General features: G+C 37.6%; 1 protein-coding gene across 1 annotated transcript in view; it reads left to right on the top strand.

The window, feature by feature from the left end:
• The window catches only part of LOC309494449 (uncharacterized protein), a 114,200-nt gene that overhangs the window by 86,836 nt on the left and 3,423 nt on the right, over nt 1-23,941 (top strand). Inside the window, exons 6-12 of the mRNA XM_082163815.1 lie at nt 11-307; nt 917-1,171; nt 19,476-19,601; nt 21,170-21,211; nt 21,504-21,536; nt 23,413-23,478; nt 23,796-23,883. Coding sequence (XP_082019941.1) covers nt 11-307; nt 917-1,171; nt 19,476-19,601; nt 21,170-21,211; nt 21,504-21,536; nt 23,413-23,478; nt 23,796-23,869 — 893 coding nt within the window. The 3' untranslated portion in view covers nt 23,870-23,883. The remainder of the gene's footprint in view (nt 1-10; nt 308-916; nt 1,172-19,475; nt 19,602-21,169; nt 21,212-21,503; nt 21,537-23,412; nt 23,479-23,795; nt 23,884-23,941) is intronic.

The following is a 23,941-nucleotide window of genomic DNA, read 5'->3' as shown; positions in this document are numbered from 1 at the left end:
TAATTATTAGGTACAGATGTGGTGGGTGCACTGGGTGAAGAAGTTTCCTTTGGTCCAGATAAACCTCCTCTTCCTCCTGTCTCCAGCATCACATGGAAACACATTAAAGGTGGTGAAACTGTTAAGGCGATTGAATGGGAAGACGAAGAAACTCTAACCCCGAATCAGAGATTCAACGGCATCACGACTCTTGATACGAAGACAGGAAAAATCACGATTACTAAACTAACAGTCGAACATAGTGGAGTTTATACAATTGACATCAGCGGAAAAGAGCAGGCACAAAGATTCACATTGACTCTAATGGGTGAGTGAATATTGATTATTGAAATACTTTTTAAAAGCCTAATTTTATTATCATATTATTATAAAGTTCGGGTTTTTTTGTTGTAATAGCATAAGAAGTGTTACTTTGTTCCTAGTTGTATTTATTTTTTATTTGTTTAAAGGCTAAATCAAATTTAAATGTAACAACAATAATTATTATTATCATGCTGACAAAAATAAAACTATGTGTGGCAGTACCATGGCATTCTGTGATGTTTCTTGGAATACAATAGAAATACCAAGACATATGACTAGTAACATGGTGAACATATACTTGGAAATATCTTGCAGTACAATGAATCATGGTACAGTGGTGGTGTCTGATTCTTATATCTTTGTACTTTGTGACGATACAATGGTACTGATATTCATGCACTATGGCATTTACCTACTTTAAGGTACTACTACCATGGTACACGTCCAAATGAACAATTTAGTTAAATAGTAAAAAAAAAATTGTAAGTGATAGTTTTACTAATAAAAAAAACATGTCACACTTTTTCCAAGGCTAGTGTTGTTGTTTTTAATCATATTTTGTTTTTTTCTGTGGACTGAACATTCATAGACTTTTTCATTGTTTCTTTCACAGAGCCGGTCCCCAAACCTGAGATTAAAGTAGAGCAGAGTGGTAACTCTGGTGTTGTGTATTTAAGATGCGAGTACAATGAAAAAATCATCTGGAAGAATTCTGCTGGACAAACACTGACGGGTTCGAAAATCAATAAAGGAGAGTCCATTACAGTTGAAAAAAATGGAAATCCTGAAGAATTCTTCACCTGTACACTAGAGAACGAAGCAAGTAGTAAGACCAGTGAACGGGTCTATGAGAGAGATCTGTTTAAAGGTAAGACTCAACATAACTTACTATAGAGCAAAGTCCCTGAGATTCCCAATAATTTTTATGTTTAGCTGGTGCTGAGATGTTCCTTCTGTTCAGAAGTTGTATTTACATTCACAAGTGTTTGGACACCCACATCACACTTAAATTATCTGAATGTCATTGCATTAGAATTGTGAAATTTATTTTATAGGACAACATACAGTGGTTCAACGGATCACAAAACTCACAGATCATATTACGTTTTTTGAGTCACGGACTGGATCATTTTTTCGGACCAGCAAGAAAAAAAATATTTTAGGGCTGGGGGTAACTTTGATTCCCTTTTATTACTTAAGGCGAGACACTACAGGTGACTAGGGTAAAATTGTTACCTTACAGATATCACTATCAAACTTTACCAGTTGATTACTCACATGAATAGGAGAAAAAAATGCATTGGTTTTTTGCATTTTGTTGATAAATTCAATAAAAACACATTATCAAAGGGGATTATGAATATCCCCTTTTGTTACCCTGTAAATCAGAAAATACTGCCAACAGCCTTAAAAAATTGATTTCCGCCCTATTTTTAGGCATAAAATGTCATATAAATCAGGCCAAGAATGATATATCAACAAATCCCTCTGGACAAACCTTCACAATATAGTTAGGAATACGACTGTAAAATGTGGTGTATGTAGGTGCTACAGAAGTGGAGAATCCTCACTAGGAGTGTAAGAAAAAACTCATTTTGAGAAAACGGCCTTTAAAGATTTTATGGCAAAATTCCACTAATTTCTATTGAAAGCCATGAATTACAGACAAAATATGCTTTAGGTCCAAGTAAAATCCATGTATCACACTGTTTAACATCCAAAACTCATTATTGCTTCATCCATCACTGATCATAACATCCAAAACAACACATCAACAGTCCATCACACAGGTGGAATGGAAAAACGAAATACCGGTATATCACAGTCCCTCAGGCAGATACATAATTAGCTGTCAGTGGATCTGCTGTACCTTCTCCCAGGAGAACTTCCAGCTTCTTTTCTGGTGCTAACTTTGGGAAGTTTTATTCTTTTGGCTATTTGTCCAAGGTGTAAATCTAAGTGATACTTTTTCCCAGTGAAGGAGGAAGTGCATCTCTGTCTGACCCAGTTGGTGGTCACTGAGCCTGTATTTAGTCAGGATCCGTCTCTTCTTCTCTGACAGTGTGCAGATACTCTGTCAAAGAACAATTTAGTCTACTTTGTTTGCTTTCTCCAATGTTCTATATATAGATATTTTGAATGATTCATAATTAGTTTTGTTCTGTTGAGTTGTTTTGAACCAGTGCTGAAGGGAGCGTGGTTGGTTAGCTTCACCATCGGCTGACTGAGGCGACTGTTTTCAGGATTTGGCTCGTGGGTTTTAAGTGCTTTGAAATGTAATGTGTCTTTTTGACTTACATTTAGATGTGTTCAAAATGTTACAGCTTGTTCGTAACGCATCGACGCACTATGTCAGGGTTACTCATTGCGCGGCTCGCGAGCCTCATGCGGCCCGCCAAGCTTTAATTTGTGGCTTGCATGGCTGTAAAAAATACGGCGATATCATGCATAGGGATGTTAACTGATGACCGTTTGACCGATGGTTGACCGTATCAACGTTAACCGATCAAAGCCGTCGGTAGTCGGTTAAAAAAGTGATCTCTAAATTAGGCTATTATAGACAATGGACTAAACGCAACTACAGTTAGTAATCTCATTCCAAGATCTTTTTGTGTGAAGTGAACAAATCCCTCACACTCAATTTTTCATAACTCGCCTGTTTGTACTTAATAAACCAATAAAAAACATTTGGCGCGGGGTCACAGCTTTTGGGTTCGCGCGCTCACAAGGTTTGCGAAAAGTAAAGGCTACAGGCTAAAACACTCGAGGTTAGAGCCAGGGCAGACGACAGGATGAAGCGTGCAAAGTAAAGTAGTGTGTGGGACCATTTCACCAAAAAGAATGACAAGATGTAAGTTGCAACTTGTGTGATACAGTGCTATCATCATCTTTCTTTATTATTGTTAGCACTACCTCAAACTAAAGCGGCCTCCCCTCGGAGCTGTCATTTTCTTAAATGAGCCGTGGCAATGTTTCAAATGAATTTCTAACGCTAGACAAAAGCCTTTATTTTCAACGCGATCACCTTGTACCCAACCCATTTCGAAACTAAGGAGCCATTTGTCCTCCGACTACATACAAGCTCCTCAGCGCCGCGTTTGCAGGACTCATGTTTTGCGCTGTAGGGGATTTAAAAAAAGTGACGTGAGTTGAAGGGCGGTGCCGGGGCAGTGTGTGTGTGAGCGGGAGGCAGAGCGGCAGAGAGATGCGACAGAGTTGCGAAATTGCAGGCGCGGCTCGAAATGGCTGTTATTTCAAATAGCGTAGCATATTTTAAACTAATCGGTTAACCAGTTTCAACCGGCTAATGAGGCTCGGTGGTCGGTCAAGAACATTTTTAGTTTTCGCCATCCCTAATCATGCAGCCAGTCACTACAGATATTTCTTAAAAACATAAAAAATTAGTAGGGCTATAACATAACCCATTACAAACTCAAAGTGTCAGCTCTATTACAAATAATTTCGATCGGATTGAAAGAGGTGGTTTATCGAGAGAACATGTAAACACTTGATCGATTGAGAACCGAAACTGAAAGGACGACGTATGACTTTCCTACTCACTTTGTCCGATCAGTGCGGCTCTCATGAAAAAAATTGTGAAGACCCATGCACTATGTGATGGCATTTCATCACCTTTTGTCTATGTTGGTAATCCCTTGTGTCTTATAGCAACTGTTTTCGGCTTCTCTTCTTTTCGGCTTGTTCATCTTTCGACATTTTGAACTACCGCGGAAATGTCAGAGCGCGTCACGTGACGATTCTGAACGAATCACGTTGTCAGAAATTGGCATCAGCCAATGAGATTGCGCATTTCGAGTTAAATCACCTGTTTTACTTTAATGATTGCAGGGCTTGAATTTCGGCGCGGGATTGCGGGTATTGCGCACATCACCCCCGTCCTCCAACAGCTTCACTGGCTCCCTGTACTACAGCGCATCCATTACAAAGTTCTGCTCATCACCTACAAAGCCCTCAATAACTTGGCCCCTCCATACCTCACAGACCTCTTACAGCACCACTGCCCCTCCCGACGCCTCCGCTCTGCCGACTTAAACCTTCTCAAACCCATCACCAAATCAACGCACCGAACTTTGGGGGACCGAGCCTTCGCCATCGCTGCCCCCACCCTTTGGAACTCACTCCCCATCCACATCAGAAACTCGGACTCACTGACCACCTACAAAAAACTGCTCAAAACTCACCTGTTTCAGCTCGCCTACAATCTATAATAGCACTCTCGTCTTTGTTTGTTTGTTTTCATTTGTAAAGCGTCTTTGAGTTCCTTGAAAAGCGCTATATAAGACCTATGTATTATTATTATTATTATTATAATTTTAATAATTCCCGCAGGTTCCCACTTATAATGCGGGAAATTCCCGCAAACATTGATTCACTTTAGCATGTAGGTTGTATTGGTAAATTAATCCACACAGATTATAAAATCTAATCAGTCATTTTAAAACTGTCTGCGAGACGCAATTTCTCAAACCGCGTGAGTGATTCAGAGGTGCTGCGTCTTCTATCAGCTCGTTAAAGCCTGGTTTATACTCGACGCGTCCGCACGAGCACGAAGGTGCGCGCGGCAAAAATGACGTCATCGCGGTGTGGGCGGTCGCGCGCGTTGGGTGCGCAAGGGCCCATTTCGCCTGGCGGTGTGCACGGCAGATTTTGTAACAACGCGCGCGGCGCCGACTTCGAGCCGAATCTGGCCGAGCTCGAACTTCTCACCACACCGGCACCCAGTTTGCACGTCTAAATTAGTTGCTTACATTTAAAAAATGAGCATTCAATAGCATAAAAAGTATTTTTAATGAACATAAAGGTCCATGTTTAATAAAAATGTTCACGAAAACTTAATGAAATGTTTAGTGAAATTAGAAAATATGTTAGAGATTGTTCATTTAGTTATATTGTATACACATTCTCATATCCATATATTTTGTTTTATTGTCACGAGTAATAATCTCAGGGTTTACTGGGTTTTACACGATTCTTTTTGTAGTGTGGTATTGGTGGTGGTGTACTAAAATAAACATTGTCACGTGTGTAGCTTTCTTCTTCTCACCGCTGATTCCTGATTGTTTAGAGGACAATTACTCGAGTCGCCCCCTATCGTTTCACAGAATAGTACAACGGCGAGCGCGTCAAGTATAAACGCCTCGTCCGTTTGCGGAGGTGCGCGCGCAGTCTGCGGAGACTCGCGCTGCGGAGCCAGGCGAAAGTATAACCAAGGCTTAAGAGCTGCAGGCGGTGATAACACTCTCGCGTTTCGGGAGTCGGGATAGACGGAGTTGTCACTTGCATAATCGAGCCAGCATTGCATCACGAGTAACTAAAGTTTACCATTTGCACGTCTTTTTAAGTCTTACCAGTTTAAGCATTCACGCGATTTTAAACTATTCGGCCCTTGCGCGCGGTCTGAGAGATGTTTCTCTGCACACATACATAGAGTAAAGCCGCCTCACACACAGCTCTTGGGTAACCAAAGTTATTTTTCGTGGATTATATCGCTTTAACAGTCAAAAACATGCAAAAAGCATGTCAATTTCGGTCTTGGTGAGTATCCTCTAAACACAGTCGGTTATGTCTTAAATAAGCATAAATCGCACGTGACCGTATAATGAAAACACAGGATAGGGGTAAACGTACCTATTAAGCTCACCAAAATCTACATTGAGACATTTTTAGTGCACAAGATATTGGTTTTAGTACAAGAAGTTATTTTAAAATAAAATATTAATCTCTCACACTATAATATTTCATTTTATTTTAAATGACAAAAGTATTTCAATTAAGATGTACATCATTAAATATAAAAAGTCTGGCTGTGCTTAATGGGTACGTTTTGTACCCTTTAAGCACACCCCTGTTCCCAATAAGCTCTATTAAAGTTTTATTAAAAATTCTTGGTTATTTTAAACAACCTTTTTAAGGAATAATTGAAAAAAGTTTTATTTGAAGGTACAGAGTCAATCACAAAAAAACAGAACACTAAAATCAAGCAACAAGGCATTCAATTTGATCAGGTAGCCTATCCTATTTATAGTGACGTGTCATTCAAACTCATTGCAACATTTCGTCTAGCTTTTGTCATCTTAAGACTGTGAAAATAAGTTTATTAATCATTTTTTTGAAGATTAACATAGTGACAGCCATCAGTTAATATTTAAAGTCTGATTATGAAGTATTTACATAGATGTTCAATGTGGATGAGCTTAAAGGGAGCACACTGTGCTTAATTGGAGCAAAAACAAATTTTAATTAATAAATATTAAATTAAATTTAAAGGAAAATATTTAGCTAAATTAATAATCTAGGTAATGTATTAAGTTTATACCAATTTTAATATGAACAACTATTATTGACAATATCTATGAAATGCTTTTTCTAATTGATGTCACACTGAAGCTGTGTGATTGTCAGTAGTGCACCCTTTAAGCTCACCTAACAATAATATGAATTCTTTAAAAATTACAGCAGTTTAAAACCACAGACTATCAATAAAATGTAAAATGATAATATTATGGATTTAAAAGTACAAGCCATTAATGCCTGTGAAGTAATATATTAGTGTAGCACACAATCTTATACAGCTAGTAAGCTGGCTATGTTCGTAGCATCTGGGCTATGTTGCTAAAACTATCTTTTAGATCTAACTGTAATTATTTCCCACATCCAGGTTCCAGGTTATAATATGCAAAAGTCTAAACATTAATCTCTTAATTTTGCAATAAGTAGATGTACTTAGCCAAAATAAAGGCTTAAACATATAAAAAATGCACATTTAAGGGGCTCCTCTTCTGGTGAAAGTTTTCAGACAGCTTTCAAAATGACCACCAGACAGTGTGAACACATGGATACACATATCTCAGTGTGCAATGGTCTGATTGGTTTAAAATTACAGGAGGTATGTAGTAACAAACACATCAATTGGTTAATACATCAAATAGGATAATACATTGCTGTTTCTTTTTATAATCTGAGCTCCAAGATGGTAGTGTGCTTAATGGGTACTTGAGCTTAATAGGTACGTTTACCCCTACGTGCACTAGCTCTTAAAGGGTCAGCAGACATATGTGTCTGTCATTCATTTGGTTGTCAAAACAACAAAACATAGCTTTCATTTGAAGGAATCAGGATTAATAGCCTATGTATTTAATTTAGTCAGGACTAAATACTACCCAGTGTTATTTTACATTTGATTACTTTATTCAGTCTCTGTAGTATTTCTGAATACTAGTGTTAGACCTAAGCAAACACTTTTCTCTTTATTTCTCTTTATTGGTATCTTTATTCTATTGTATTTATTTGTGCTACTTTTTTTCAATTTAATTCAAAGATTGAAATCAAGCTTCCTTGTGTTGTGTAAATTCTTAAGAACAAAATTACTCCATTGTAAAAAATGCAATGAGTGAGCATACATTTAGGCGAGATAAATGTAATAAAAAAAAAAAAAGTCTAAACTCCCCCCTCAAATAAAAAATTCCCCCCCATAAGAATCACCTAAGGGGGGATTTCCCCCCCATTTTCCAAAATGAAATTCAGGCCCTGTGATTGGTTGCTGATAGACAGGAAATGACCATATTTGGATCCGACAGCATTGCAAAGGAGAGAGAGAGAGCTTCCCAACGGTACATGAGATGAAGGGGTTCAGACAGCGATCGCTGAGCAGCGGGATGATTTAGAACGCCAACTTTTGATGAATTTAGGCGAAATCTGCACACTCAAACAGACAAAGTGTAGTAAAATAAAGACCTAAATGTGTATTTTGGACTTTTTTTCAGCACAAGTCTGAAAGAATACATGTTATTGAAGACAAATAACCCAAAATCTCAAAATTGACCAGTGAAAAAAAAAAACGATGTTTTTGCCTGCCGTGTCTCGCCTTAAAGCACACTTTAAGTCCCCCGATACCACAGGAAAAATTATTAACCTAACTAAAGACAAGTGAACAGTCAGTAAAAAATAAGAACAAATACACAAATTACAAAGCATAGATAAATACAACAAAGTTACCAATAAAGTAGTCTAACAGTAGTATTCATTTCAGGGACAGAAGTGTAATAAATGTAAAATTAACACTATGTTTTCTGTATAAATTTAATATTGATTAATCTTTGTTAAAACTGTGTTTTGTAGTTTGATTAACATTAATGACATATAGACAACAGCAGGTATTTATAGGCTGCTGTCACTTTAAGACTGAATGCACGGATCCATTATAATGATGCATAGGCTTGGGTACCGAAACTGGGCACCGATATGGAACCGGTACCTAAGTGACCGGTATGGAACCGGACCGAATCAAAACATAGATTTCGGTCCCTCATTTCGGTGGCACTTACCGGTAAATGCCTCAGCTGTCGGTTGAAATATTTGCCATCTGGTTCTCCGAAACAGACGTAAGAAGCATCATCACCGCATGTGATTGTTAGTTAACTTAAATTGTTTTCTTAAATGACACAACACCTTTCACTTACATGTATTTAAGAATAAAAATATCAGCCAAGGACTGACTGACATGTAACACAACCAATCACTGATCGTTTTGCTCCGCATCATGTTTAGTGTGAAAATGTAAAGTCAATGTCCATACAATAACAGACCGGCGTGCATCTAATAAATTAAATCAAGAATGTTGTGCAAGTTTACTGCATTTACGCATTTTGCACACGCTTTTATCCAAAATGACTTACATTTCAAGGTACACATTTTACATTCTTATCAGTTCTGGCTTTCCCTGGGAATCGAACCCATGACCTTGGGGTTGCAACGCTCTATTGTTTGAGCTACAGGAAAGCTGTAACAATAGAGCCGCAAACCTCACATACTTTTCAGCCTTCAGTTGATCCTAATGAGCGCTCATTGTCACAGTTGGTATTTAAAGCTGGTTTGTAGCATATCAAAAATACAGACTACTTTACTACTTTAGGTGGCATAGGTTGTATTGTGAATTTATGTAAATTTGTTGTGTTTTGTATTCAGACTAGTGTTGCACGATATACCGGTACTAGAAAGGTATCGCGATACCCTGCTATTAAAAACGATACGATATGAACTTTTATTAGTACCGGTACTTTAAGAGTGACAGTACTCTAAATAATAAGAGCAGTATTTCTTAATTTGCGTAGCTGTGTGACAGCAGGAGTCAAGGACGTGTACATTCACTAAACAACGGAAGCAGAACGGTAAAATATATACGCGCACTTGACAAAGAAACTTGCATGCATGAGAAAATAAAGCGCGGGACGTGCTCGCGCTGCCGGGCTCAGACCTGAAGCGCGCGCACACGCAGTTCAGACAGCATACGATCGCGACTTCAGTTCTCCTTCGCGGATTATTAGGTTTGAATAGTCAAAATGATATGTAAAAATGCATGTCCTGGCGAGTATTCACGTAAACACAGTCGAGTATGTCTTTAGTGAACGTAAACCGTTTGTAAAAAGAAATTGTATATGTTCCAATGTATTGGATACGTGCAGGTCTTAAAGGGCCGGACCGGCAGCGTAATATTCTTTGTGATTAATGTTAATCCAACAACAAAAGAAAATAGACAGTCACCCAATGCTTGACTGAATAAATTTAATCTATTTATTAAGAATCAGTCTATAGTTTATAGAGTGAAGAAGACCTTATTTTTTCAGCTACAGAAGAAGGTCTATTTAGCTTTCAAAAAAAGAAATTAAGCACCGTTTATTTTATTTGTCTCTTATTGTCATATTGTTTTTAATTTGCTTTTTTGCTTATTTTTAATAACAAAGATACAATTAAATTAAATATCTATATTATAATTATAAAATTACATTTAAAAAATATGAAATGACTCGTATCATGAAATAAGATTTTGGTCATCCCAACCTGTTCAGAGTTGTGAAAGGTTTGTAAATGTTAGCATGATTGATAATAATGTGATTGTTGCAAACATCTCGGTAAGGACATTCACACTGACATGTAATTATTTATAATTATTTATTATTTACAGTATAAGGGGAGGGAATGGTCATAAAGCAGGGCAGGAACATGCTGGTCATGTGATATTTTTCAATTACTTTTACTGTTTTAGTTTTTTTGCCGTGGTATCGATTCAGTATCGGTATCGAGGTATTTTGGTTTGGTATCGTATCGAAGTCATAATTTTGGTATCGTGACAACACTAATTCAGACTACTTATATTTATATATTTACTCTTAACATTTAAATTTAATATACAATAAAATTTGTATATTCAATTTTAAGATTTTTAATTTTTTTTAATAAAAAAGCCGTTCTTTAAAGCTGCCGTCGGCAAGTCTGGCAGATTGGGTCGATTAGGCAAAATGTTGAATGTTTACAACTCTCATGCCCCTCCCCACTACCAGCGAGCACCCTCCCATCGAGGTCGTGCTCGTCAGTGCGTCACTGTGCGTGTGTACCTGATTTTCTGTGAACGCGTCCGTCTCTTCAGCATCTATCAACACCATGGACTCGGAGGTAGGCTGCCCTGGCTAATCTAGCCATAGATAGCAATAACCGAGGAATTGGAAGCTTGTTAGTAGATTTTCTCTCCGCCATCACGCTTCATGCAATCTCCAGGCGAACTTCAGGCGTGGCGTGTGCATGTGATATTAACGTGCGCGAGTGAGGGGGGATCTGTGGCGTGTGCACGACCTGTGATTGACAGTCAGATCTCACACCCCCCTGCGCTGATTGGACCTGATGAAGCGGGAGCGCTGGATTTTTGCAAAACAAATAACACGCTCCAGGTGGAGTTAGAAGCTCGGGTTTTTTCTAAAACCACCTTATTTATGTTGTTCTGTCGGATTATAGTGTCGATTACACTGAATATGATCAAAAAAATGTTGCCGACGGCAGCTTTAATGTCATTAGCCATCGTTTTGAGGCTCTTTTTTTTAAGTATCGATTTGGCACCGGTATCGAAAAAACCCAAATGATACCCAACAGTGATGCGCGGGTTGATCCAAAATGAGCGGGTGCCTGCGGTCACCCGCGGTTACGAGTCATCCAAAAATATTTTTAATGATATTCGGGTCGCGGTCGGTCGGGTCGTTTGAAATAAAGATGCCAATTAAACCTTTGTAATTTATATAGTACTAGACATAATTTTCTATGAAATACATAGGCCTACACTTTATTGGCTGAATAACTGGCTCGAAGATGACGCACGAGCTCAGTCTGCAGGTAGAGATGGAGGCGGCAAGAGAAAAGGTGAAGACTGGGGAGTGGAAGCTCCGCAAATACACAAATAGAAAGAGCAAAGTGTGGGAGAAATAATGCCGAAATAATGAAATATGATGACCAAAGTGCTGGCTTTTGGTCACCATGTGTAGGCCTACTTCTTGCGATGCTATTTACCGTATTTTTCGGACTATAAGTCGCTCCGGAGTATAAGTCGCATCAGTCAAAAAATGCCTCATGAAGTGAAAAAAAACATATATAAGTCGCACTGGACTATAAGTCGCATTTATTTAGAAATTTATTTCACAAAATCCAAGACCAAGAACAGACATTTAATCAGGAAAGGCAAGTTATTCAACTACACAGTAGCACACAGAACAACAGGCTGAATAGGTGTCCAGTATGTTAACGTAACACATTAACGCCCGTTTCACACATACTCCGTTTGTAGTGCGTATATTTTTCCGTACCCTTGTTAACAGGTCAGAGCTTTCACAATGCACGCGGTTGCAGTCCGTCGATCCGTTCCAGGTGCGGTGCGTATACAGCAGTGCAGCGATCGTTTCCGCACCGAGGCTATTTCTGCTGTGCTGCACGCGCTGAATTAAAGTGACAGCACACGGTTTGTGGTCAAAATGAATACAGATTGACCAGATTGACATGAAAATTTAGTAATTTCATCATAAATGCATTTAATTAAATACTAGCCTACTATTTTTCACAGTCATCTTTTTACTTCAAGCGTTGGTAAATCAAGGAAAACTACAATTTACTTCAACAAGGCGACATAATGAACAACACTCGTCTCATTCGTGGAGGTGGAAAAACAAGTTATTTGTGACATGCAAGATTTATTGTATAAAGATTTAAATTATGCAAAAGAAAGGGTATGAGTCTGCTGTTTTTGTCAATTTTAAGTTTTAATTTAAAATGTATGCGATTTTAATATAAGTGCATGGTTAAATATTTTACCACTTGCTTGAGCAACTTAATATATAATTATATAGAAGTAATGCATTGAATAATAGTTTGTTTAAATTGTGTTTAAACGTGAATACGTCTATTAAAGAGTATACGTATAAAGAGAATCGCAATGCTGACAAAAAACTTTTTCTTTTTTTAAAATAAAATTTGCTGATAACTTCTGGATTTGAAATACAATGTGTTTGGGGTTACAGCCGTGGGTCAGTTACGCACTGCAAACGCAGCTTATGTGAAAGCACTTTAGCGCGTGCTGCTCCTGCACAGCATATGCACCGCACACGCACTGCACACGTTATTCAGCTACACAATAGCATAAAGAACAAATATCTGGGAGGCTGAATAAGCTAAATTAACATAAGCCAGCGAGTCCAACAAGCAAGTTACCAGTAAACAAGTTCACCAAGCTCCCGCGATCTCATTCCTCATCATTTTCTTCATCATCCGTGTCGCTTCTGAACAACTCCGCCAACTAGAGCGCCCCCTCGCGGCTGTAGACGGTAATGTTTTCTCTTGGTTCATCTCAGTCTGAATTAATTTTGATATATAAGTCGCACCTGACTATAAGTCGCAGGACCAGCCAAACTATGAAAAAAAGTGCGACTTATAGTCCGGAAAATACGGTACACATTTGATAGCCACAAAACTGGCACAACCAACCAGGCACGGCGCCAGGATTCCAGTTTTGGATGGGCCAGACCAATTGTGTGTGGGCCTTAAATTAAAAACGTAAAAAAAAAAAAAAAGTTATCCAATCACTGCTTAACCTAATAAAAAAATATTGACTAATATAGCCTACTGTTATATTATCTGTGCATATACATAATATAGATTTTAATAGCTTCATGCTCTTTAAAAATTTTGTTGCATTGTTAAAAGTTTCGGTGCATAGGACAGACCTATCCGCGATCGCTTTCCATGGTTCTGACCAAAGAAGAGCGCTTTGGAATCTCCGTTACGCATCATACGCATTATACCTGGGCTGCATTTTCCGATAACATTGTCTCTTAGCGCGCTACGAAGACTCTTAAGGTATAACTTAACTAAAGGTACTACCACTAAAGGTATACCATTGCTAGGCGTCTTCAGGGCTATCATCCACTCGCGAGGCAGAGGCGCTGAAAGGCAGAGGCGCTGGCGCCCTCCTAGCAACGGCGCTGTTTTTGGTAAAACATAATTTTGACGACTTCAATAAGTTTTGTTTTATAGAAAACTCTTTTTAAAAGATTTTAGTTTTGTATAAATTGTATCTTAATTTTGATCAGTGTTTTATCAATCAATTGCCCGTATTTAATAAATAAGAAGCAAATATATAGCAGACAATGTAATAAGGCGCCGGCACTATCACTTGCATTGCATGTGAACTGGAGGGCGCCGAAACTCAGCTTGAGTCTCACAGATTTGAGAAATATAGGCTATATATTACAGAAAGCTTGAAATGTCTACTTTTAAACGAAAATATTCAAACCAAAATAAATAGGCTACTTTCTGATTATGTAATTCATATGAAATGTGCATTTCTCTCTGGCGTTCATGGCGAGTCCGCATCGTCAAGTTAATCTTTGCAGCGACACAGAAAACACGAGTTTATTACTAAACAATTAAATGTCTCCTTGCTAATTTAGACACATTCATAATCATTACTTTAACCGGTTCTTTGTGGCAAGCTTTATGCGTGCGGTCATAACGCTTATTATCCTGGCTATAGCCTAATTAAATTAATATAAAGGGGCGATTTGTCCACGAATGGCTTAAATGAACAACTACTAGTCGACTAGAAAAAAAAAAAATTGTCGGAGGCATGCCTTATTCCACATTTTCGAACCAGCAGGCCATTCTGGGTTGAGCGAGCAACCCTGCGTAATGAACGAGCGGAGCGGAATATTCAGAAATGCGCTCTCCGATCACGAGCTCTGATCGGAACAAACCCGAACCTCACTGTCTGCTGAACTTGCGCAGAAACATCAAAATAGTTCCTACGTCAATGGCCCAATGACGCTACGATGAGCATTTACTACTTTTTAAAAAATGCGGGTCAGGAAGCGGGTCGGGTACAATATTTTCTTTTTCTTTTTTTGCGGTCCGAGTTGCGGGCGGGTTAGTTGAAAACGTCGGTCGAGTGCGGGTTGTTTATACATTGACCCGCACATCACTGATACCCAAACCCTATGTATAAATAACATTTACATAAAAAATCATGTTCATAATGTTATGAACATTAAACTTTTTATTTGCATCCATTCTCTTTCATTTTCACATATTTGACTAAATAAACTGATCTTAATGGATAATCAGTGAATCATTTGCTACGTTAAGATTTTTCAATTATTTCCGAACCAAATCTAATAAATTCTAGTATGAATGATTTATCTCATATGCTCAAAATGTGTGTAATTTGTCAAATACTGTAAATAGATGTTTTTCATTTCAGTATTGTGTCGTACTGTATACTGTAAACAGCGGCCTTACCATAGTAGTCGAGACAGTAAATTTACAGTAATTCACCCATCATCAAAATATAGATTCAGACATATGGTAGAGTGAGCACATTTTGTAAAAAAAAAACAAAAAAACAGTACTTTACGTTTACAGGCTATGTAGTATAGTAGCACAGTAAACAGTAGGGATGTGACTGTGAAGAAATTCGGAAGCAAAAGTAAAATGCGCACTGCCGCACGGGCATTCATAACGGTGCGGAGCAGAGCGAGCGTTTTCATTTCATTCCTGTGGAAGTTGAGCGCGAACACACACTCGCTCCGCGCCAGTGGACACGCACCATTATGAATGCCCGTGCGGCAGTGCGCATTTTACTTTTGCTTTCGAATTTCTTCACAGTCACATCCCTACTGTTTACTGTGCTACAAAATACTACAAAATTAATACCAAATTAATTTTGAATGCTGCAGTGTGAGAGAGAGAGTGGGTGGAGCTAGACAGGGGCTTTTAAAGGCTGGCCAGCAGACCCAGGTAATTAGGGAAATGATGGGAGGAGCTTCCAGGATACCTGCAAAACAGGGCACAGAATAACTTTGGACATAACACAAGTGATTCCCTACATTATTACAGGGAGTTTGCAGCTCAAGAAGTTTCATGAACACAATCATCCGAAGCGTGCGCAATGAAAGCTGCCTCAGACAGCGTGCGAATTGAATTGAATTATCTTTCACGACCTGCGCTTGAACGGACAAATTCACACAAAATGATGTAAAAAGTCTGTCTTGGCGAGTGTCCTGGTAAACAATAGTTTGTTATACAGTGCCCTCCACAATTATTGAACCCCCTGGTAAATATGATCAAAATTGGCTGTAAAAAATAAATCTGCATCGATTATCCTTGTGATCTTTCATTCAAAAAATGTGCAAAATTCTAACCTTTCATTGAAGTAAAAGAATTGAAAGTGGGGGGAAATCACATTATGAAATAAATGTGTTTCCGTGTGCCTGTAAAAATGTTTTTCTCCAAAACACGTTGGCCACAATTATTGAAACCCTTTTATTAAATACTTTTTGCAATCTCCTTTTGCCAAGATGAGCTCTGAGTCTTCTCCTATAATGCCTGATGAGTTTGGAGAACACCTGACAAGAGATCAGAGACCATTCCTCCACACAGAATCTCTCCAGATCCTTCAGATTCCCAGATCCATGTTGGTGCTTCTCCTCTTCAGTTCAGCCCACTCATCAGGTCAGGGGACTGGGATGGTCATGGCAGAAGCTTCATTTTGTGCTCCACAACAAATTTTTGTTTTGATTTTGATGTTTGTTTTGGATCGTTGTCCTGAAGGAAGATCCAACCACGGCCCATTATAAGATTTCTAGCAGAAAGCATCAGGTTTTGATTTTTTATCTGTTGATATTTGATAGAATCCACAATGCCATGTATCTGAACAAGAAGTCCAGGACCTCCAGCAGAAAAATATGCCCACAACTAGGGATGGGGCCGATCCGATCCAGTATCGGTATCGGGACCGATACCAACGTAATTCACGTATCGGATTTTCCCGATCCAACCTGCGGAGATATCCGATATCCTTGAGTCATGTCTGCGCTTTAACGTTGTCTGCTGAAATGACTCCAAAAGTGATTCCCGCCGGCGAGTCTGCTAGCTGGCTGCAAACTGCGGAATGGATTTCCTGAACGGAGGCGCGGCTCAATGAGACACAGAGTTATGAGACACGCCACCGCTCAGGAAATCCATTCCGCAGTTTGCGGCCGCTGTGTGGAAATTCTTCACACTGGAAACACCGCAGAGCAAGACAGCAAAATGCAATGTTTGCAAAGCCGTAATTCAGAGCTCGTTGAAGCTCCCACGCGTCGTACAACACAACGAATGCAATCAAACATTTAAAAAAGCACCACGTTACTGTGCGTTCACACCAAACGCGAATAGCGCGTCAAATTCGCGTCTGCCGCGTCTAGTTGGACGCTTGAATATTTTGAATCCATTCGCGCGCCCAGAGCGAAATTGACGCTCGTAAAAAGCAAAAGTTTGAAGCGAAATTGACGCGCGTCTGAGGCGAAATCCGCTTGTCTGTTTGCACATGGCTGATGTTGATCGAGCATTCATCGAGAGAGTTACAGCATCGGAGCGAGGATCACCCTTTAGATAGTGTGTGTGTGTAAGATGTTTACACTTGCACTTTTCTTATATTTCAAGACTCAAGTATTTGACATTTTGGGAATGTAATAAATATTGACATGACCTACAGTTGCATATTTGTTTTCAGAATGGGATTTTTCCTGTTAACAGGATTTACTGTTTTTCTGACTTCCTTTTCTGACCTTATACTTACCATACATGCATAAATATGTAGGCCTACATATCATACTTGCCTGTTGAGAGGAGTTTATTTCAGCATCATATAAAATAAACAATAATGATAATAATAATATTAAAGCAAACACAGCTCTGGTATCGGAATAGTATCGGTATCGGCCGATATCCAAATTCAGGTATCGGGATCGGATCGGAAGTGAAAAAATGTGGATCGGTGCATCCCTACCCACAACATTAAAGATCCAATGGTATATTAAATTGTACACATGGGGTACTTTTTATCCTTGTGTTCACCAAACCCATCTAGTGCGTTTGCTGCCAAAAAGCTCTGTTTTAGTCTCATCTGACCACAGAACCCTGTGTTGTTTGAAGATCCAGTCGTGTCTGACAATTAAATTTGCTGGAATTTGTTTTTGGATGAGCGAGGAGGTTTTTTTTTAAAGCCTCCCAAACAACATGTGGGGATGTAGGGGTTGTTTGATAATTTTTTTTTTAGGCTTTCTGACCCCCAAGACTCAACTAATCTCTGCAATTCTCCATCTGTGATCCTTGAAGAGTCTTTGGCCACTCAAACTTTCATACTCGCCATGCATTAAGACAGTATAGACACACGTCCTTTTCCTGGCAGATTCATAACATCTTTAGTTGGTTATAACTTCTTAATTATTGCCCTGATGGTCAAAATTGGGATTTTCAATTCTTTAGCTACTGTCTTACAGCCACTTTCTAGTTTGTGATGCTCAACAATCTTTTGCTACGCATCAGAACTATATTCTGTGGTTTTACTCATTGTGATGGATGATTAAGGGGATTTGGCCTTTGTGTTTCCTCATATTTAAACTCCTGTGAAACACGAAGTCATAGCTGGACAGTTTCATGTTCCTAGTCACCCTGGTGTACTAAAAAAGGTAAATATTAATGGGAATATACTTCAGAGATATTTTACTCGTAAAAAATTCTAGGGGTTTCAATAATTGTGGCCAACGTGTTTTGGAGAAAAACATTTATTTCATAATGTGATTTCCCCCCACTTTCAATTCTTTTACTTCAATGAAAGGTTAGAATTTTGCACATTTTTTGAATGAAAGATCACAAGGATAATCGATGCAGATTTATTTTTTACAGCCAATTTTGATCATATTTACCAGGGGGTTCAATAATTGTGTAGGGCACTGTATCTTAATGAACGTAAACAAAGAAAACCATGTACAGTAAGGCAGGCTATATTGGATCCGTTTAGTCGGTCTTAAAGGGACAGCAGCCCAATAAACCTGCTGCTGTATTTTTTTTACTGTAAATCAAACTACAAAATACAAAGTAATCACTTACTGCTATTGACTGGATTACTTCTGTAACTTTATAAAGATTCATCTATATTTAATTTTTACAGTGATGCATATGCTGTATTATTTCACATTTGATTACTTTATTCAAATCATGTACCTGAAAACTTGCTGTTAGACCTACCTGAAAAAACAAACAAACTGCTGTTTATTTCATTTGTAGCCTTTCTTTGTGTTATTGTATTTATTTGTGCGATTTGTAATTTGATTATTTGTTCTTATTTTATTACTGACTGCTTACTTGTCTTTTATAATATTTTTAATTTACATTAATTAGGCTAGTAGTTTTTGCTGTAGTATCAACATTGGAATAGAGAATTGTGATATTTCACTGGTGTTTAAACATTTGAACCACTGAGACAATCCTCAGAAATGAGTCCTGCTGGAGCATCTCTAAATGTGCTGTGCAATTAAAAGATAGATCAAATATGATTGAGCATACAATACACAGGCTACGATACATTTGAACATGCTTAAGCATGAAAATAACTGAAGGAAATAAATATTTACTAAACAAATTAAGCCAACTAATATGATTCATATTCATTTGGTTTCTCTACCCAGTATATTAAAAAAAATCGCAAATGCAGTGAAAATACTGATATTGGTATCGGTGGGCAAGTGATGTAACCGGTGTTGCGGTGTGTGATCAGTTTGGACTTCTTTGCGAAGAGTTTTGATCATTCAACCCTGTTAAATAGATTAAGCAATATTAAATCAAAATTGACCATTAAATTAACATGCTTAACATTAGTTGTCATATATCACACTTATTGATTTCTGTGATTGCTCATAGTTTTGACCTGGAGATCATTATGCAGTCCTTTATGAAGTGCATTATGAATCACTTGTGTAATTTAGTAGATGTATTATGTTTCTTTCTTGTGTTCTTTTGTTCAGATGAATCAGCTGGCGGAGCTGGGTCAGCTGCACTGATCGGCGGGATCCTCGGGACCCTCGGAACCCTCGGGATCTTGTTTGCCGTCCTCTTCTCAGTCCTGTATAAATTCTGCGAATCCTTTCGCGGTAGGTTTCCTGTTGTGTTATTATATCTTTTAAGATATAGTATGTGTTTTTTTATGTTGTTATTTTCTTTTTGAAGGAGTAATAATGTCTAAAAGCTTGAGTCTGTAGATTCCCTTGCATTTATCCAACTCAGTGTTTCCCATTCAGTAACTGGACTCTGGCGGCCCACCAATCTAATCTGTCACAGTTTCATGAATCGAACATATTGTTAAACTTCTCATACAAACCTAAAATGTCTCTAACGTTGTGGTTTGTGCTATTACTTTGGCAAAGTATCTGTGAAATGAGCTAAAATCTAAAGCGTGATTTGGCCTAGTGCCCTTATCAAATCACAAAAGGCTGCGATTTTGCTCATGCGATCAGCTCGCTAGTAATTTCCTACTTTAAAGTAAAATTATATACTTGTTATTTTACAGTGTATTTGTTTTACAATATATTACTGTTTTATTACTATTACTATTCATTACTATACGTTATATCTATTATTATTATTATTATTATTATTAATATTAATATCTAAATCTAAATTAATTCTAAATGTTTGGCTTCCTAAAACATCTGAAACACTATATCACAACTAAAAAGACATTTGAGTTTTTATTCTGTTCACTTTTGAACATGAGTTGAAGCTTCTAATTTTAAACTCTCAAACTGCACCAGATTGATGCATTTAAAGGGTTAGTTCACCCAAAAATGAAAATTCTGTCATTAATTACTCACCCTCATGTCGTTTCAACCCCGTAAGACTTTCGTTCATCTTCGGAAAACAAATTAAGATATTTTTGATGAAATCACACAAGCAGGAGGGGCTCCATTGACAGCTATTTAATTAACACTTTGAATGCCCAAAAGGTAGGAAATACATCGCTAAAATAGTCCATGTGACTACAGTGGTTCAACCTTAATTTTATGAAGCGACGAGAATGTCACGCATGTGCTCTCGTGAACGCGCGCCAGAGACTGATACAGAAGAGAATAAATGACTGAATAAAGTCAATATTTAGTTTTTTTGGCGCACAAAAAGTATTCTCGTTGCTGTTGAAAATGTCCTCAAAAAATCCTGTGGGAAACACTGTAACCGCTATGTAGTCACTCAGTAGTGTATTATTGTGAAGGTGTATTTGGAGACAGATTTCATTACAATTTAGACTTATAGTGCTGTTAATGTTGTAAAATAGAGGGTAAGCATAGAGAAGCAAGTGTTCATCTCTAATTTTAGCCCTGTTTTACAAGAAAACTAATTGCATTCTTCTTGTGAAAATTTTTAGCACTACGTGTTGGTTATTCAGTGTGCAATGCTAGAAATAATTTGAAGTGCTAGAGCACATATTTAGAGTATTAACATGCTGAATTTTGAATTATACTGTACAGTAGGCCTACTTTTAGGGGCTGTTTACACAGAACGCATTTGTGCATTTCACTGCATTACTTTGTACATTCCATTGTTAAAAAAAGTTCAGCTTTTAAAATAAAAAATAAAAAATTTGTGGAAAGTGCAAAAACACCTTCTGTGACCCCATCGTCTGTTAAATTGATCAACTTGTAATTGTTTTTTGTTTTTATACCAGAATGTGTTCCTGAAAGCTGGGGAGAGAAACCATGTATAGGGGGTAAGTTTTGAAGTAAAGGTCCTTGCACTCTGAGTCCGAAACTTTCGTCCGTCATATAAAAATTTGGATCGGGTTCGATTTTCTGCGTTTTTCGCATCTGCAATAAGCATTTTAAGAGGTGTTTTGACAATTTAGAGCCACTGAATGCGAAAAAACGCATGCGGAAATTTCAGACTCGGTGTGCAAGGACCTTCCGTGTCAGTTGTGCCCAACCTGTAATTTAGTATACAAATATTTGAATGGGGTCATTCAATACACATATAAATATTATTAACAATTTTTCTCTCTTCAGGGTGGTTGAACTTTCTATATAGAAAGGAAAAAGGTATGTCATTTTCCAACATATTTTATTTCGAGCATATTCTTAAATAACAGCACCATCGTTATTTCAATTAGACAACCATTTGTGACCCTGGACCACAAAACCGGGTAATTTTTCACATGGGTAATTTTTTTTTTTTTAAATTGAGATGTATACAGTTGTATAAAGTTGAATAAATAAGTTTTCCATTGACGTATGGTTTGTTAGGATATGACAATATATGGCTGACGATACAACTATTGAAAATCTGGAATCTGAGGGTGCAAAAAAATCTTACCATTGAGAAAATCACCTTTAAAGTTGTTTATTTATGTTGGCGATTGTGCTGCATTCACTCACAAAAATAAATGTTTTATATATTTACGGTACGAAATGTACAAAATATCCTTATGCAACATGATCTTTACTTAATATCCTAATGATTTTTGGCATAAAAGAAAAATCTATAATTTTGACCCATACAATGTATTGTTGGCTATTGCCACAGATATACCCGTGCGACTCGTGACTGGTGACGTGATCCAGGGTCACATTTAAGGACTGTTTTTCTGTAAACGCTAGTTGTTTCCTGTTGCAATTCTTCCATTACAGGCTGTGAATATTTGATCTAATCACATTGATTAGACATGACTGTGTTAAGGAATATAAAACACTCAAACTATCAGAAAACTTTTAGTCAGCATTACAGAGATACAGTATGGATCATGGTATCAGATACATAAACAGCACAGATGCAACATGGTGCAGTGAGAACAGAGGACTTAAAATAAAGCCCTTTAAAGATATACCTTCAAAAGTGATTTTATCTTTTATTACATGGCTTGGTTGAATTCTAATGTAGAATGCGGTCTGTTATCACCAAATATTGCTAAGTATAACACACCGTTGCCATGAAAAACAGAGCGTTGCTATGGACGCAGGATTCTAACCGTAGAGACGAAACGGACTATTTTCTTTAGCGGAAGCAATACAGTCATTTTTAAATCAATAAACTCCTTTTTAAATCAATATTTTGTGTCAAATTATTGATTTATTTGGTAGGTAGCCATGTAATAAGCGGTATAATGTAGAGCGAGGCGGTTATAGCGAATACAACCCCTTCAGGCTGATTCAAGCTTCGCTTCGTGTCGAGGTCCCGATCAGCCTGTCGGGGGTGTATTCGCTATAACAACCGCCTCGCTATACATTATCCCTTACATAGTTGTATGTATGTATTTGTTTATGAGTGGGCATTTAGGCCAACATTTTTGTTATATTTAATGAATATATATGGTTTATTAGTAGTAATTCTTTCACTGTACCATTGTGCATGATAAACTCATGGATCTTCTTTCTTTCTCACTGATAATACTAAAGGACAATATTAGGGCTGTAATCAACCAAAGAAAATCTTGGTCGACTGAGCGCAATACTTAGTAGCCTTGTTGTCCGCCTAAATGAACTATACCTGATGAAATGAACACGGCAAAACTGATGAAATGAACGTGGCAAAAAAATCGACCAATCAGAATTTGGGTCGAGCCAGAACGTATCAACCAATAATCGACTGGGAGATTACAGCCCTAGACAATATACTCTAACACAGTCAAACGGTAACGGTAAGATGTAATAACCTGTCATCACTTAATACAAACATTCAAAAAAAATCTATGGTATATTCTCAGTAAAGCTAATGTGATTATGGTTTGTTCTGGAGTTGTTTTTAATACAATTATTCTTTCATAAATCATTACTAACTGAGTGAATCCAGGTAGTTTAATCGCTAGTTGAGCACCAAGGCATCAGTTCGCTTCCAACTTTTTAGGACTGTCAGCATAATATAAAAGCGAGTTGTATTTCATTTTATGGCTGATTGTTTATTATTTGTTTAAACATCAAGGGGTCGAAACGGCAGAAAATAAAAACCCTGCTGATAACACCGCTGGTAAAGCTGAAGAATGCAGTGGTAAGTTTATTTTAGTGGTAAGTTTATTTAAAAAAAATGTTTGGTTTCTCAGATAAATAATTACATCAGTAGTCCTTTATATAGATGGACATAACAATTTTACTTGTATTAACAGTGGTTTGTTCTCTTTGTCAATTACAATTCTACTGCATGTTCTCTAAAAAGTAAATTATATCATCACATTATGATGATGATAAAGACACTGGAAAAATGTTGACATAAGCATAGCAATGTTTATAATTCCTAAATCAGTTTTTTGACACTCTTAGTTATTAGCTGTCCTTGACTCCGGTTTGTTTATATTTGTGATTTCATAGTCAATGTGCCTCTGAATCCAAAAGACAAAAATATGGAAGAAGCTCCAAAAGAAGCACCAAAAGAAGCTGCATAAGCAAAATAATGATGGTAAGATAATTGCTCATCATTGAGTTTCTGGACTGAAACAGCCTGATTTACCTTGTTT

The sequence above is a fragment of the Leuciscus leuciscus genome, assembly GCF_965113295.1.
Source record: "Leuciscus leuciscus genome assembly, chromosome: 3".
Taxonomy (NCBI): domain Eukaryota; kingdom Metazoa; phylum Chordata; class Actinopteri; order Cypriniformes; family Leuciscidae; genus Leuciscus; species Leuciscus leuciscus.
This window is presented reverse-complemented; position numbering and strand designations above follow the sequence as displayed.